Source organism: Leguminivora glycinivorella, chromosome 21 (assembly GCF_023078275.1).
Source record: "Leguminivora glycinivorella isolate SPB_JAAS2020 chromosome 21, LegGlyc_1.1, whole genome shotgun sequence".
Lineage (NCBI taxonomy): Eukaryota > Metazoa > Arthropoda > Insecta > Lepidoptera > Tortricidae > Leguminivora > Leguminivora glycinivorella.
In genome coordinates this window covers 13,877,636-13,893,084 of record NC_062991.1, presented here as the reverse complement: position 1 = coordinate 13,893,084, position 15,449 = coordinate 13,877,636, and the positions used below count along the sequence as shown (strand labels likewise).

The 15,449-nt window shown below is 39.9% G+C and overlaps 1 protein-coding gene across 1 annotated transcript in view; it reads left to right on the top strand.

Annotated features, from left to right (window-relative positions):
- Positions 1–14,878, top strand: part of LOC125237399 (vinculin) — a 90,584-nt gene extending 75,706 nt beyond the window's left edge. Inside the window, 9 exon segments of the mRNA XM_048144438.1 lie at positions 753–853; positions 1,163–1,256; positions 2,581–2,770; positions 4,442–4,678; positions 5,221–5,350; positions 9,860–9,972; positions 10,491–10,581; positions 12,457–12,521; positions 14,256–14,878. Of these exon segments, the coding sequence (XP_048000395.1) occupies positions 753–853; positions 1,163–1,256; positions 2,581–2,770; positions 4,442–4,678; positions 5,221–5,350; positions 9,860–9,972; positions 10,491–10,581; positions 12,457–12,521; positions 14,256–14,363 (1,129 nt within the window). The 3' untranslated portion in view covers positions 14,364–14,878.
- The last annotated feature ends 571 nt before the right edge of the window (positions 14,879–15,449 follow it).

The window sequence follows — 15,449 nt, the reverse complement described above, 5'->3', positions numbered from 1 at the left end:
GGTACGGAACCCTAAAAAAAACAGTTACGGTTATAATACTTTTAATCATAGCCCTTTATTATAAAAAAATAAACATTTAAATAAAAATGGACTCCGCGCGAAGTTCACTACGAAACAAGTCAAAACCTGCACGACGCGCCCGCTCCCTGCTTAAATTGTAGGTATTGTAGGTAAAATTCTGCTGTCCGAATATTCGGCGGCCGGATACCGAATATTCGGCCGATAGTTAGGCCGAATATTCGGTATCCGGTATCCGGCCAAACAACTATTCGTTGCATCTCTCAAGTCAAATTTGACCCACGTCGCAAGTTAAATTTGACCCACTTCCCGGTTTCCGATTGAGCTGAAATTTTCACGTGAGAATGCAATATTATGGTATCATGGAGCGGATCTGATGATGGAGCAGAAAGGTGGCCAGAAACCACAAAGTGGTCTCGCCGGAAGATCACCGCTGACCCCTGGGTCAGCATCTATGCTGAGGCGGGACCATTTCGTGGTAAACCCGTCATACATTTTTTTAATATTAATTGTAAAATTTATGTAATACTTATGTAGATAATTATGTGTTTACCATGAATAAACTATTGAATCTGAATCTGAATCTGAATCAGAAAGCAGAAAGGACTAAGGGCGTTTTTAGAAACGTCTCGAAGAGCAGTATTATGACTGTTGAAAGAAAAGTACAGTCGGCGATAAAAGCTTGCGCATAAATGAAATTTTTGCAAAAAAACTTTTCGTAGGTGGCAGAGGAGCATTTTCAACAATCTGAAGAACCAGTACGCCGACTCGGTGCTTCGCGTCCGTGACTTGTGCGACCAGGCCGTCGATCCGCTCGACTTTGTACGCACTGCTGGTAAGATAATTTAAAACTTAAATAGTGCCATCCAAATTTATCATGACCTTTTTCAATCCCCTACGCAAAAACGACGGGGACGACGGGGTGTTATATCTGTCCTGTCTGTTTGTGTGTCTGCCTGTGGCATCGTAGCTCCCGAACGGATGTACCGATTTAGATTTAGTTGTTTTTTTCTGAAAGCTGATCCCGACTAGGGATTGTTTTTAGTCATGTTTCATGAAAATCGGTCTACTATTTCGCGGTTGGGGGTTTTTTCAAAATTTTAATTTTGTGGTTAGGTTATTTATAATTATTATTATTTTACAGGGGAGCTGATGCAAAAACACACTTACCTCTGCGAGGATGCCATCCGTAACAACGATTCACAGAAGATGGTCGATAACACTTCCGCCATCGCGAGGTATTGTTTCATTCAAGAACCTGTTTCACAATTTGAGACTATTAAAAAGATGTCCAAAAAATGTACCTAAACTCTGTCAAACAAGTCTGTCAGTAAATAAGAACAAAGAAAACTGTAGGTATCCTTTTCTCTAGCACCCTAAAGAAAAGGATGCATATAGTTACCCTTAAAGGGATAAGCTCGCCTTTGTACATAACCGTTATAATTATTCTCTGTACATGTAATTTGTTCTGTACAATAAAGTGTTTACTACTACTACTACTAGTTTTATTTGTTCTTATTTACTGACAGACTTGTTTGACAGAGTATATCTATTCACGCATTTTACAGTGTAGAGACGGCTAAGCCAACTTAGCATGATACATTTTGGCAGTATAATCGCCAACTTTTGTATGATTATTTTTATACACTTTTAGGGCCGGTTGCATCAATCTTTCTGTCACCGTTAAAGCGTTCGTTAAATTTTATTGTATGGGAAGTTCCATAGACGTCTCGTGACGACGATGTGTCTGTCAAATGTTGTTGATGCAACTGGCCCTTATTTAGTTCTTGACGGACTCCGATCGGTGGTTAGAATATTTTTCTTTAGGAATACTTTCCTTTACATTTTTTTATTAATTACTTATAGTTAATTTTCTTCCTGCCGGCGTATCATGCTGCCAATTTTATCACTTATCCACGTGGATAAAGGATCCGTCACGCTTTAGCAAGTATGTCAGTGTGAGAGTGACAGATGTCTTATCCACGTGGATAAGTGATAAAATTGGCAGCATGATACGCCCTGCGCTCTTTGGTTGTTAGTTGGAAAGGAGTAAATATCGCTCTTAACTTATTTGATTGCCAATCCTATCGAAGCGGCGCGATTTTTTTAACCTTATCGAAAAATTACATTGAGTTACTACCCACCCACCCTACCATACCCTACCCTACTCATACTGCCGGTGAGTAAGGCTGCCAGAGCTCAACGAGGGTGCGGTGTGCTGACGACGGGAGGACTTACGGAACTAATTTGTTACGTTTATTGTCCTTTGAGTCGTCGGCAACCCGAACCCTCCTTAGAACTTGTACACTCCTTTTTGATGTGTACTTAACACAGCAAAAGGTAGTGTACAATTTTCTAATAGGGTGGCAACGCGCGTATGACACTCTGAGTTGCAGGCGTCCATAGGTTACGGTGACCGCTTTCCATCAGGCGGACCGTATGCTTGTTTGCCACCGACGTAATATAAAAAAAGAGTTGTGGCTTTATACGTTGTTGACTACTCTGGCAGTAAAATGGTTACTATGTCATGTCAACTTCAAAGTGAACATTTTGTGTTTTCAGATTAGCCAACCGCGTCCTTTTAGTAGGCGGCGCAGAGCGCGAAAACACAGAAGACGCGGAATTCGCCCGCGCTCTGAACAGCGCGCACCAGCGCTTACAAGCCGCCATCGCGCCCGCCGTGCACCGCGCTAAGGCCGTGGCCTTAGGAGACTCCTCGCAAGCACCCGCCTGGAGATCTGCTAACTCTGAGGTAACATATTTCAAACATTTTTTTATCAAGCGTAGCCATATTCTTCTGGATAAAAAAAAAAAACTAAATCTAAATCGGTTCATCCGTTCGGGAGCTACGATGCCACAGACAGACACACACACAGACAGACAAACAGACAGACAGACAGACAGACAGACAGACAGACGGACGGACAGACAGACAGACAGACACGTCAAACTTATAACACCCCTTCGTTTTTGCGTCTGGGGTTAAAAATAGGTTATAGATAACTTTTAGTATGATACTAACCTTGGAATCACAAAATAATTACTCTCAAGGACGCTCCGGGCCTTCGGCCCTACGCGGAGCTCGGCCTTGCAAGTTTAACGCTCAGCGTCGTGCCTTCAGCCCGCCGGCTTCGTTTATTTAGACTGTTTCCTTAGTAAATCGTACGTGAGCATTTATAAATGCTATTTTACAAGTCTCATAGTAAAAGTAGGTAGAATAGAGTTCGCCCGCGCTCTGAACAGCGCGCACCAGCGCTTACAAGCTGTCATCGCGTCCGCCGTGCACCGCGCTTAGAAGACTCCTCGCAAGCACCCGCCTGGAGATCCGCTAACTCTGAGGTAACATATTTATAACAAGCGTAGCTATATTCTTTTGGGTAAAAAATAGGTTTTAGATAGTTTTTAGTATGAAACTGCCGTGTGGTGATGGGTTAAGAATTTCACCACCCCCTTTCTTCCCGTGGGTGTCGTAGAAGGCGACTGTGGGATATGGGTTAAATTGTGGCGTAGGCGAGAGGCTGGCAACCTGTCACTACAATGTCACTGTTTCGGTTTCTTTCAACCCCTTATTTGCCAAGAGTGGCACTGAAACCTGAGTAGTTTCATGTGCTCTCTACCCCTTCATGGGACACAGGCGTGATTGTATGTATGTTTAGCATGAAACTAACCTTGGAATTACAAAATAATTACTCTCAACGACTCGGAAGGATATTTTTCCGGGTCGTTAAATAGGTTATTTGAGGCAGTGTGAGATCAACCTCGCAATGATGTTCATAAATAGTTGAACACGCCTCTACGGTTAAGATGTCAGAGGCGCGTTCAGATGTTTTTGAATACCTCGGGCGTTCCGATCTATTCGATGGCGACTGTGCATGGCTTTTTTTGGCGCTTCAGGACTTACGCGGATGCTTTGTCGTCGGGCCTTCGGCTTTGCTTCGGGCTTTGCGTTATTCCGGCATTTGCCACGGCTCATGGGAGCCTGGGGTCTGCTTTGACAACTAATCCCAAGATTTGGCGTAGGCATTACTTTTTACGAAAGCGACTGCTATCTGACCCTCCAACTCGAAGGGTAAATTAGACCTTATTGGAATTAGTCCGGTTTCTTGACGATGTTTTCCTTCATCGAAAAGCGACTGTAGTGTGAGTGCAACATCTCACACACTGCTTCACCTTAGCCTATATAATATAAGCGGCTGATATGTAACACGAGAGACAATAAACCTATATTCGATACAATGTAGTGTGAGTGTAAGACTTCATTCACATTATAAATATCAAATGACATTTCGCACATAAATTCCGAAAAACTCATTCTCTTACTTCGGAACGAAAGTCGTACGTACTTACCGCTGGGCTACCAGCGCTTCTGAGCCTTTCACCTAACGTGTTATAAGAAAAATTACAATTCCATTATTCTTTTCAGATAATCAACGCCGCGTCGGCCGTGGAATCAGCTCTATCCCGTCACTACGCTCCACCGCCCCCACCCCCAGCCCTCCCCGAAGCCCTGTCGGCTCTGCACGTGAGCAAGCAGCACGCGCCCCCGCGCCCGCCGCCGCCGCCTAGTGGCGCGCCGCCCCCGCGCCCGCCGCCGCCCGACACGGATGATGAGGGAGAGGATATCTTCAGCCGCCAGCCGCACCCCAGCCAACCCATCTTGGTGAGTCACTTTAGATCTCATGGTGTCACAGGCTTCGACGAAAACCAAAAGCTACGTCATTTTGATGACATTTAGGGCCGGTTGCACCGAACCGCCTGTCACCGTTAAAGCGTTCGTTAAATTTTATTGTATAGAAAGTTCCATAGACGAGTGCTGCGTGACGATGATGTGTCTGTCAAATGTGGTTGATGCGACTGGCCCTTAATATAAGATGACGCACACAAATGCGATCCCTGCTGATTTTATTTAGTCGTAGTCGTGGGTATGGCAAAGAACGGAAACGTTCACAAGTTAAAATTAAGCCCGATCATCCATTCAAAGGCCACATCATTAAGAGCGATTAGGTAGCTTTGGCTGCTTGCTGCACTGCACTTTTTTTTATGCAATATACAGAAACAAATTTTCTCCACCACTACCGATTACTCGCTAATTACAATTAAATAATCATGAATGCCCAAACGAGATTTTAAAAACTTGGGAACTTCCGTCCGAATTTACCAAATTTCGGCTGATGATCTTAATCGACGCTACTTGGTTCCCAGGTGGCAGCCCACAACCTTCACAAGGCCGTACGCGAGTGGTCCTCCAAAGACAATGAGATCATCGCCGCCGCCAAACGCATGGCCATTCTCATGGCGCGCCTGTCTGAGCTCGTTCGCTCCGATTCTAAGGGTAAGTCTGCCATTTCCTTCTTCTCCAAACTCCCGACGTTTGACTACCTATACTTGCTATTGCAACTGACTGTATCAGGAATCAGAATATATTCAGCTTCGCATAATGTAACAATGACGAAGCACACTGTCATTTTGTCCCGCCTAGGGATGCAAAAAAAAAACAGTTTTTTTTCTGGCTTTAAAAAAGAAAGAAACGTAAAAAAAACAGTTTTTTTTTCTGGAGTTTTTTTCTAAAGAACGAAATCTCAAATTTTGCAAAGCAGTTCAATACTTTTATACGGTTTATTAGACTTTATGTTAGCTATGAAACGAATTAAATTTCATAACTTAAATTTCTGGTTTTAAAAAACTAACATTTACTAAATCTGTAGTTAGTAGTTATCGCTATTTACTGTTGGCAACACCACCGCCTCTCCATGCTTCACGCCGCATTCGGGGATTCCCAAATAAACGTTTGTATACTGTATGTTTATCGAATTAAAATGTACGTTATTGATATTGAAACGTTACAAATCACGAAAAACCGTTATTGTCGTATAATTTGTTCATCTGAAAAAAAAACATAATTATTTAGACAAAAAAACAATAATGCTAGGGTTTTTTTGAAAACATTGTTTTTTTTTTCTATTTCCAATCCTAAACCCGCCAGGCGACCCCTGTGCAAGTGCGGAGAGCGGGGTTTACGTGACGCCTCACTTGGATTGAACGTCATGGACAACACGGCGCCACGTGGTTCGGTCTTCGGTATGTCACTGTCATTCACAACCTGTCACTAGGTGTAATAGCCCCACACATTACCGGTTTTCTTTTCGTGCAGCAAGCTTAAACACTCGATGTACGACCTCTTACCAAAAAACATCCCGCGTCCTATCAATCTTCAAACGCTTCTGGTCCTCATGGACCCTCCCATTACCGCATTGCTTCTCAAACACATACAGGAAAATAACATTAAACTTTAAATTCTTTTATATTCCTTCATCTACTAAATTATTAATATTACACTGTCAATTTTATTGTCAATCTCTTATTTCTCCTTATGTTGGCATGCTTACTAACTGTCAAAACTATCGCCCTTTCCCGCTCTTTTCAATTTCCATGAGAAAAAGTAGATGATGTCATATCTATCTATGAGAACTGAGTGGCGCCGCTGCAGAGCATCCTCTGCAGCGGCGCCACAATAAAAGCCCATTATTTCGTTTCCCGCTATAGGTACTCTAATAAACTGTACATTCGTCCTGTGCTGTCTGTGATGTCCTTAACAATAAATGTTTTTTTTGTTTTAGGTTTCCAGCTCCTTTCCCACCAAAAATTTTCACCGAACATTCTTATCGTGCGTTGTATGTCTTTAACGTCGTCGTTGGCAAAATCCCTCCTGTAAAAAGAGGGGAAGGCCATCAATTAAAAAAAAAAAAAAAAAAAATTACCGGTAAACGTTATTTCATATGTGAGAGGGACAAAACATATCTTCTCGCTCTCACGTATAAAATGACATTGGCGTGGTCCGGTAATGTGTTATGACTATTAAATTAAACCCTACAGATAAAGTAAAAAGCAGCCTTATTCTTTGTCTGTGCAAAAGCAATCAATCAATCAATATAATTTAGCCATCTTAAGGTAGCGCCATCTGTCATACATAACCTTTCAGTGTGCCTCCTCATTGGCTTAACAACAAATGGGGGGGCGCCATAAGCCTTCGGTAATTGTGTCATATACTTAAAAATTTCGACCCTTGCCACCGTGTCCGAATGGCCGAGTGGTTTAGGCATCCGTCGCGATAACGGAGGACGCGGGTTCGAATCCAGTTTTGAACACTTGGAGGCCTTGGTCACTTTTTCTTTGTATATGACATTTATTTCAGTTACCAAATGTATGCAAATTAATGAAAGCTTAAATTTTGTCGTGCTTACTAAATAAATTGGCCATTAAGTTTTAAAGCTTAATTGTAAAAACTTATTAATATTTATTATAAGTATGTTATGCAATTTAACACAACCAAGATAGATAATGTAGGGTTCTTTAGTATATCTGATCAGAAAGAGCAATGAAACCTGGTTACACTGTACGGTAATTCGACTAAAATTGACCTGATTTTATTGCTATCTAACTTTTAGATTACTATTACTAATGATATGGGTATGTATAGACACTCTGCGAGCCAAACAGGACTTCTCAAATACAAGCTACCGCGCGCTTCTATATAGTATGTACTTTGTGTTCGTATGGACACCGCCGTCACACCATGACCACCAGTAGTTGTGTGAGATATTGTACATACACGTCATAATCAAGTTAATACTTGTAGTGTGCGCTAAACCACACACACTCTCATATAGTCAGTATAAACGCCAGCACAGGAGCAGCGCAAGGCCGCACTGGCAGGGTCGCCATGTTATGCGGGACGTTAAAGTACACAAACAATTGTGAGCGTGCACGGGAAAACGTCCCACTTTGTCGATTGCTATAAAGCTGCTTTGTCGGTTTATTCATATAAAGATACAAGTAAATCTCGCCTTAATGGAAACCGACAAAGTGGGACGTTTTACTAAACACACTCACAATTGGTTATAAGTATGTCTTTATTCCATAGAGGAATAAGTAAGGAAAGAGTTGTAACTCAATACATCAGTAAATTCAAGTTACTTGTAGTGACATCTAGCGTCAAACACGCGTCAATCACGCGTCAACTAGAATAAATTATCAGTACTGCTACTTGTCAATAGATGTCGCGACGAACGAAAAGTCTAATGCTCACCAATTTTTAGCTAATATTACAATATTAATAATATTATTAATCAGTATTCTGTTTTCAATTCCTTCTGCTTGTAATAAATAAGTTGTAAACTGTTCTAATATTAAATTTTTGGCAGACGAGTCGCCACCTAGTATCGTACTGTAGTGGTACTGATAATTCACGCTATTTGACGCGTGATTGTCGCTAGATGTCACTTAACTATGCCTATACAAATAACCCGAAGTCCTAGCGTTTATATAAAACTAAGTCTGTGGGAGTGTGTGTGGTTTAGCGCAAACTACATACTGAAATAAGAACTACTAGTACAATGTCCTTGCTAATACAATTAAAAGGCATTCAGAACATTTCGACCATGTTTGGTCTCAATCATGTAAGATTACCAGTACAAAGTGGTACTAAAACGTGTACCTGTGTGCGCAAACGCTCACGATACGCTCTTTCGTAGCTATCTATCTCTATCTTGTGTATGTGCGCGACAGAGCCAGACTACATTTCTGCGGCGGTTCGGTGGCGTTTTGCGTCGCAGAAATGCCATTCGGGGCCTGGATCTATGCTCCACTATCATACATGTACAATATCATATCATATCATGACTGTATATATCGCTATCATATAACCGTTGTCTTGCCCACCGCTTCCTGGATAGTGGTTGCTATGAACCTGAGTGGTAAGTCGCTTGAATGTGTCTGTGTGTATGTATTCAGACTGTTTAGAGTCTATTTTAGCAAGTAGTTTATATGACTATTTTAGCAAGTATATGCATTTGGGTGAATCAACTTTTTCTTGTCTGTTATTGCCATGGTTACGGGCCCCTGAGTCACGCTGGTTTTATCACTTGGTGGACTCAGGAGACCGTTACCATGGCAATAACAGACAAGAAAAAGTTTATTAATCCAATTTATGATTTTTTTTTACTAATTTAGGATATTATTTCATAATTTTCTAAGCACATTTATTTTGACTGATTCCCTATACAGGGTAATGGCTCCATAGCTCATATTGAATAACAATATCTGGGCGACCGAGTGAATTCTATTTTAATATATCACGTCTTTAGATTAAAAAAAAACTCTTATAAATACAAAAACAAAAAAAAAGACAAAAAACAAAAATTTAATTTCTGGCCGGGATTCGAAACCCTGACACCTACGATCTATCTGCGTACATTAGACCGACCTCGTACGACTGAGCTAAGCGGAATCGATGCGCGCGCGGCGAAATTAACGACCATATTTTACGTTTACTAACGCGAAAGAAAAACTCATGAAAACTCGAAAATTCGCGTTTTCCGGGATCTAAGGCTACGCTAGATCGATTTTTCACCCCCGAAAACCCCCACATAACAAATTTCGGCGAAATCGTTACAGCGGTTTCTGAGATCGTCGGTATATATATATAAATAAATAAATAAATATACAAGAATTGCTCGTTTAAAAGTATAATAATAATATTCACTACTTATATTGAATAACATTCACTACTTATATATAACCAACTCCGATATTTTGAAAAAAGAAAATTAGCTGTTTCATTCTTCGAAATGCATTGTATCCATTTAAAAACATACACACATTTTTATCGCATACATATTTGTAAAATAAACATAATTTATGTTCGTATACGTAGTGCATGTTTTTCTACACTGTTTCAGTTCTTGGTATCATTTTCCAAATAGTTTTTTTACTACACTGGCAACGTTTTTGACCATTATACCCTCAACCTTAACTTCACCTCACTAAAGTCTATCCATTGCAGGTAGCAAGCGCGAGCTGATCGCAACGGCTAAGGCGATCGCCGAAGCTTCTGAAGAGGTGACGAGACTGGCCAAGAAACTGGCATTGGAGTGCACGGACAAGCGAATTAGGACCGTAAGTGTTTGGCTCGAGATTCGATTCTACCAGAAGTGGGCTGTTTTTAACCCGCAAAAACGACGGGGTGTTTTTTTTTAAATACTACGTCGGTGGCAAACAAGCATACGGCCCGCCTGATGTAAAGCGGTCACCGTAACCTATGGACGCCTGCAACTCAAACAGTGCCACATGCGCGTTGCCACCCCATTAGAAACACCAACCACGACCAGACCAAACCAGATTAGAGATTAGTTATTAGAGATTGTTATAAGTTTGACGTGTCTGTCTGTCTGTCTGTCCGTCTGTCTGTCTGTCTGTCTGTGTGTGTGTGTGTGTGTCTGTCTGTCGGTGGCATCGTAGCTCCCGAACGGATAAACCGATTTAGATTTCGTTTTTTTTTAGTCTGAAAGCTGAGTTAGTCGGGAGTGTTCTTAGCCATGTTTCATGAAAATCAGTCTACTATGTCGCAATCGGGGGTTTTTTCAAAGTTTTAATTTTGTGGTTATAATGATGAACATTATAAATGCTTGTTTCAGAACCTATTGCAAGTGTGCGAGCGTATCCCCACCATCGGCACCCAGCTCAAGATTCTCTCCACTGTCAAGGCTACCATGTTGGGAGCTCAAGGTACTCAACTTTTCATACATACATACATACAATCACGCCTGTATCCCATAAAGGGGTAGGCAGAGCACATGAAACTAAAGCTTCAGTGCCACTTTTGGCAAGTAAGGGGTTGAAAGAAAAATGAAACTGTGACATTGCAGTGACAGGTTGCCAGCCTCTCGCCTACGCCACAATTTAACCCATATCCCACAGTCGCCTTCTACGGCACCCACGGGAAGAAAGGGGGTGGTGAAATTCTTAACCCGTCACCACACAGGCGACTATTTTTCAACCTTTTTTAAATATTTTTCTTATTCTATCTTCTTTATAATTTATAAGTTTCATGTAAGATATTATATTAACATGGCCAAATTTTACAAAACCATAAGTAACATTGTCAAAAGGCCATATACTTATAAAAATCCTTGGCATCATACATTTTACCGGTCTCTACTAGTTGGGTTCTATGAGATTCGGCTGAAATGGAAGGAGGCCATTTGTGAACTATTTACACTTTACAACTTTAAATTGTTTGACGACCGGTCTGGCGCAGTCGGTAGTGACCCTGCCTGCTACGCCGCGGTCCCGGGTTCGAATCCCGGTAAGGGCATTTATTTGTGTGATGAGCACAGATATTTGTTCCTGAGTCATGGATGTTTTCTATGTATATAAGTATTTATATATATTATATATATCGTTGCCTGAGTACCCACAACACAAGCCTTCTTGAGTTTGCCGTGGAATTCAGTCAATCTGTGTAAGAATGTCCTATAATATTTATTTATTTAAATTGTCACTATACACACTTTTTGTAAACTTGGGCCAGTTGGAAGAAATTTATATAGACAAATATTACGAGTATTATCACTTCTTTTCCTGCTTCGCTAACCAAGCTTCTTGCTTTCTAACAGTCGGCATGGCGGATTTCAAAGGTATTTATGGGCTCTGGTTGCACTTACATTCATTTTGTAAAAGCACTTGACTCTGTATTTAGGAATAGTACTCAAATAATGAGAAGCACACTGACTTTTTATCCCGCCAGGCGGCGCCTCTGCAAGTGTCTAGGCATGTCACTGTTATTCATATGTGAGAGAGAGAATAAACATATCTTCTCGCTCTCACGTATGAAATTCTTTATCTGTGCAATGCAAGTGCAATGGACTAATAGGGTGGCGCCAACCTTTGAGTGTGCCTCCTCATTCATTGTATTCGTATTTAAAAATATGTTTAGGTCAAACCTATTGAACCATAAGTGCCACAAATATAAAGCATCATTACCAGTTTGATATCGCAGACAACCAAGATTTTTGCATACCAATTTTCATGTTAATAAAAATGAATAAACATACATAATAGTGAAATATTTGTGTTATAGTGTTTTTTATTTAATTTTAGTAATAACTCTACGCTACGTCTGAAATAAAATAACCTTATATATAGATTGTCATACCCGGGTAAGACTATGACAATCACGACTGTATCTCATAAAGGAGTGGTTAGAGCACATGAAACTACTCAAGATTCAGTGTCACTCTTGGCAATCAATTTATACAAATACGTATGCTAGCAAAACCGGAAATCGCCACGTTAGACCACAGTATAATAAAGAGTACTATCGTGCAGTATGACCACTTCTGCTCCCCGCTGAAAGTCCCATTCTCGGTTACCGCCTTTCAAAAACGCGAACAGTCGACCTGTCATATTTCACTCATACAAGCATGGTACGCGTTCACCTACACGAGCTTAGAATGTGTGCTAGGAACGCGCCTCTTTCATATATTTGATAGCCAGTGTCTGAGGTGAGGTTAGATCAAAGAAAAATGTCACAAGCTAGCGCCACGGAGATTTGTCCTTCGAACCGGATAACGTTGTAACATGCTGAACTTTGATTTACAGGAAGCGAAGAGGATCAGGAGGCGACGGAGATGTTGGTCGGCAACGCGCAAAACTTGATGCAGAGCGTAAGTTATTTCTTTACACGATTTGTTTATTTAGGTATACGTGGTATTTCCGGAACGATACGACCTTCCAACCCTTCAAAAGAGAGCGTACTTCCATGGAAAGGCACGCAACGCACCTCCAACCTTATTGGTGTTTCGGGTGTCCATGGGCGACAGTAATCGCTTAAGCCGGGGTTACATTAGAGCCACGCCGCGTGTAGCAACGCGTGGGATTGTATAGGCTACTTGCCTCTTAGTCAAATCAGCTTCTTTTTAAGAACTGTCAAAACGAATTTGTACGACTTGCTAATATGGAATTAATATGAAATCGAATTGAGTGACGTCACGGTCAACTCAGTTACTTTTATATATTTCTACCTGACTTATTAAATAGAAATTGGATTTAAAAATAACTTCTGTCCATGTTTTTCTTATAATTATCTGGTGTATGGTATAAAATATTTAATTTTTACTAGTCAAGTTCCCTATTCGGTTATACGTCCGCTCGGCGACACGCGGGACTGAGCTAATGTAACCACGTTCATACAAAATGTGTGTAACCGATTGCGTTGCGACACGCGTGGCTCTAATGTCAGCAGTTCTCGAAAAGTTTGTACAAAAATTAAGGGAAAAGTTAAATTTGTTTTTATTAATTCCTATTTTGTTACCAAGATTTTGTTGATAAATTGAGATTTTATTAAGTTTTATTTGGTCATTAGGGTTCTCTAGTATCTATATTTTCTTAATTATAAAAATTATCCTGTATATATCTTACGAAAGTCGAATTATATTACAAAATGTTACAATTAAAATTTGCTGACGTGGCATTGTACAAAGTTGACGGGAATTGCTGATGTAACCCCGGCTTTACCATCAAGCGACCTGTCTGCTCATTTGCCACCTATCGCATAAAAAAGAACTATTTATCCATGTAGGTACTACCATTCTGTATCCATATAAAGGTTTGATCAACTTTACAATCAAGAAGCCACTATTTCTATCAAATTTGACAACTAAAGCCCTGTTGTGGTACTATTGATATCGGACCGTTTATTTAAAATTCCTACTAATATTACCATAATGTAAGAAGTGCTATCTATCTACCATAGATTTACATATATTAAGCTAGATTGAGTTGATAGGCCAAAAAGTGTGTCCACATGAGAGGGTAAAGTTGGGGCTGGTGTCCCCCTCGCACTTATTGCCACTATCAAAATCATTTGAATGACGTGTCATCACTGTAATAATTTGGGGATACCAGTCAATATTCAAAGTTACTACCAAATCTACTAATACCCAGTTAAAGGTTTTTTTTTAATTGAGCAAATCTTTGGTTTTATGGCTTCATAATAATGACTTACCAATTCGTTACAAGGTATTAATACCCTTGCCTCGATATAATACAAAAATAATTTAAGAAGTTTGTAAACTTAGTTATCATACAGGTAAAAATAATACTACTATAGTAATCTCTTTAACACTGGTCACACGTGCGAGAGGGACACCAGCCCCAACTTTGACCCTCTCATGTGGATACACTTTTGCAAGTCTGACAAGAACGCCTTTCTGCACCAGTGATAAAGTTCAATTTAGTATGGCAAAAATATGAGCTCTGTCCCTATTGAAAGTCCATGCTATCTACATTAGCTGTAAAATTAGAAACGGCAATCAAATCCAATTTGCCAATTTAGAGATCTTTGAATATTTGTTACGTTTATATAAGGAATCTTACTACGTTTTTCTTCTTTAATCCAGGTGAAAGAAACGGTAAAGGCGGCTGAAGGTGCCTCAATCAAGATCAGAACCGAACAAGGAGGGTACAGGCTTCGCTGGGTGCGCCGTTCACCGTGGTACCAGATCTAAATACATATACGACATGAGAAATTAATGCAATACTTATATTGCCAGATTATAAAAAATTTACTATTAAGTTAGATATTGGAATACCATGAGCTAAAGAAATATACTCTATTAAAATGGATACATGTTTCGCTGGGTGCGTCGTTCACCTTGGTACCAGATTTGAATATCTGAGAAACATAACAGCGAGTTTAAATTCTTCGCTAGGTGCGTCGATGTAACTGTATGCGACAAGTTAATGCAATACTTTTGCCACAGCGTAAAAGGTACCAATAAGTTAGACAGATCTTTGAAACCACAGATAGGAAAAAATACAAAAGCTAGGTTATATGCTCCGTTGGGTGCGTCGTTTATCATGGTACTAGATCTGAATGTATGCCAGAAGTTAATGCAATAATTATTTTACCACAGCATAAACATGTACTATGATTTAGGTGGATCTGTGGAACCACAGTCTAGCATAGAATCATACACTACAAAGATCAGAAACAATCAGATAAGCTACTAGCTTCCCTGGGTGCTTCCTGTGGTGATCGTTGTTTTCACGTTGCCTGAGTACCCACAATACAAGCCTTATCTTAATGTGAGAATGTCCTGTAATATTTATTTATTTATTTATTTATTTATTTATTTATTTATTTATTTATTTATTTATTTATTTATTTATTTATTCGATTCGTAAATGCAACAGTCTTTTTCCTTAGCAATGTAAGCATAAAAAATAAACTGTTATTTACGCAGATATGTGAAACTACAGCTTAGAAAAACTTACTTTATTTATATTACTACCTGCATTGAACTAACAGGCTACCTACGGAGGGTATATCGTTCACCATGGTACCAAATAATGTACAATGAAAGTAAGTCAATATATGCTTAGTACCGGATTGAAAGTACACAGTATCAAATGATAAAACCTCTTGTAAAAACTGTGGTTGAAATCAACTTTATTATAAACGCATTATGAGATCATCAAATAAATAGCGTATTCATTATATTTAAGCTGTCATATTGAATTTTGTCGCCTTAGTTTTAACGTTCAAAGTACATGAAAACATGAAATCGCATAATATTTAATAATTGTTTAGC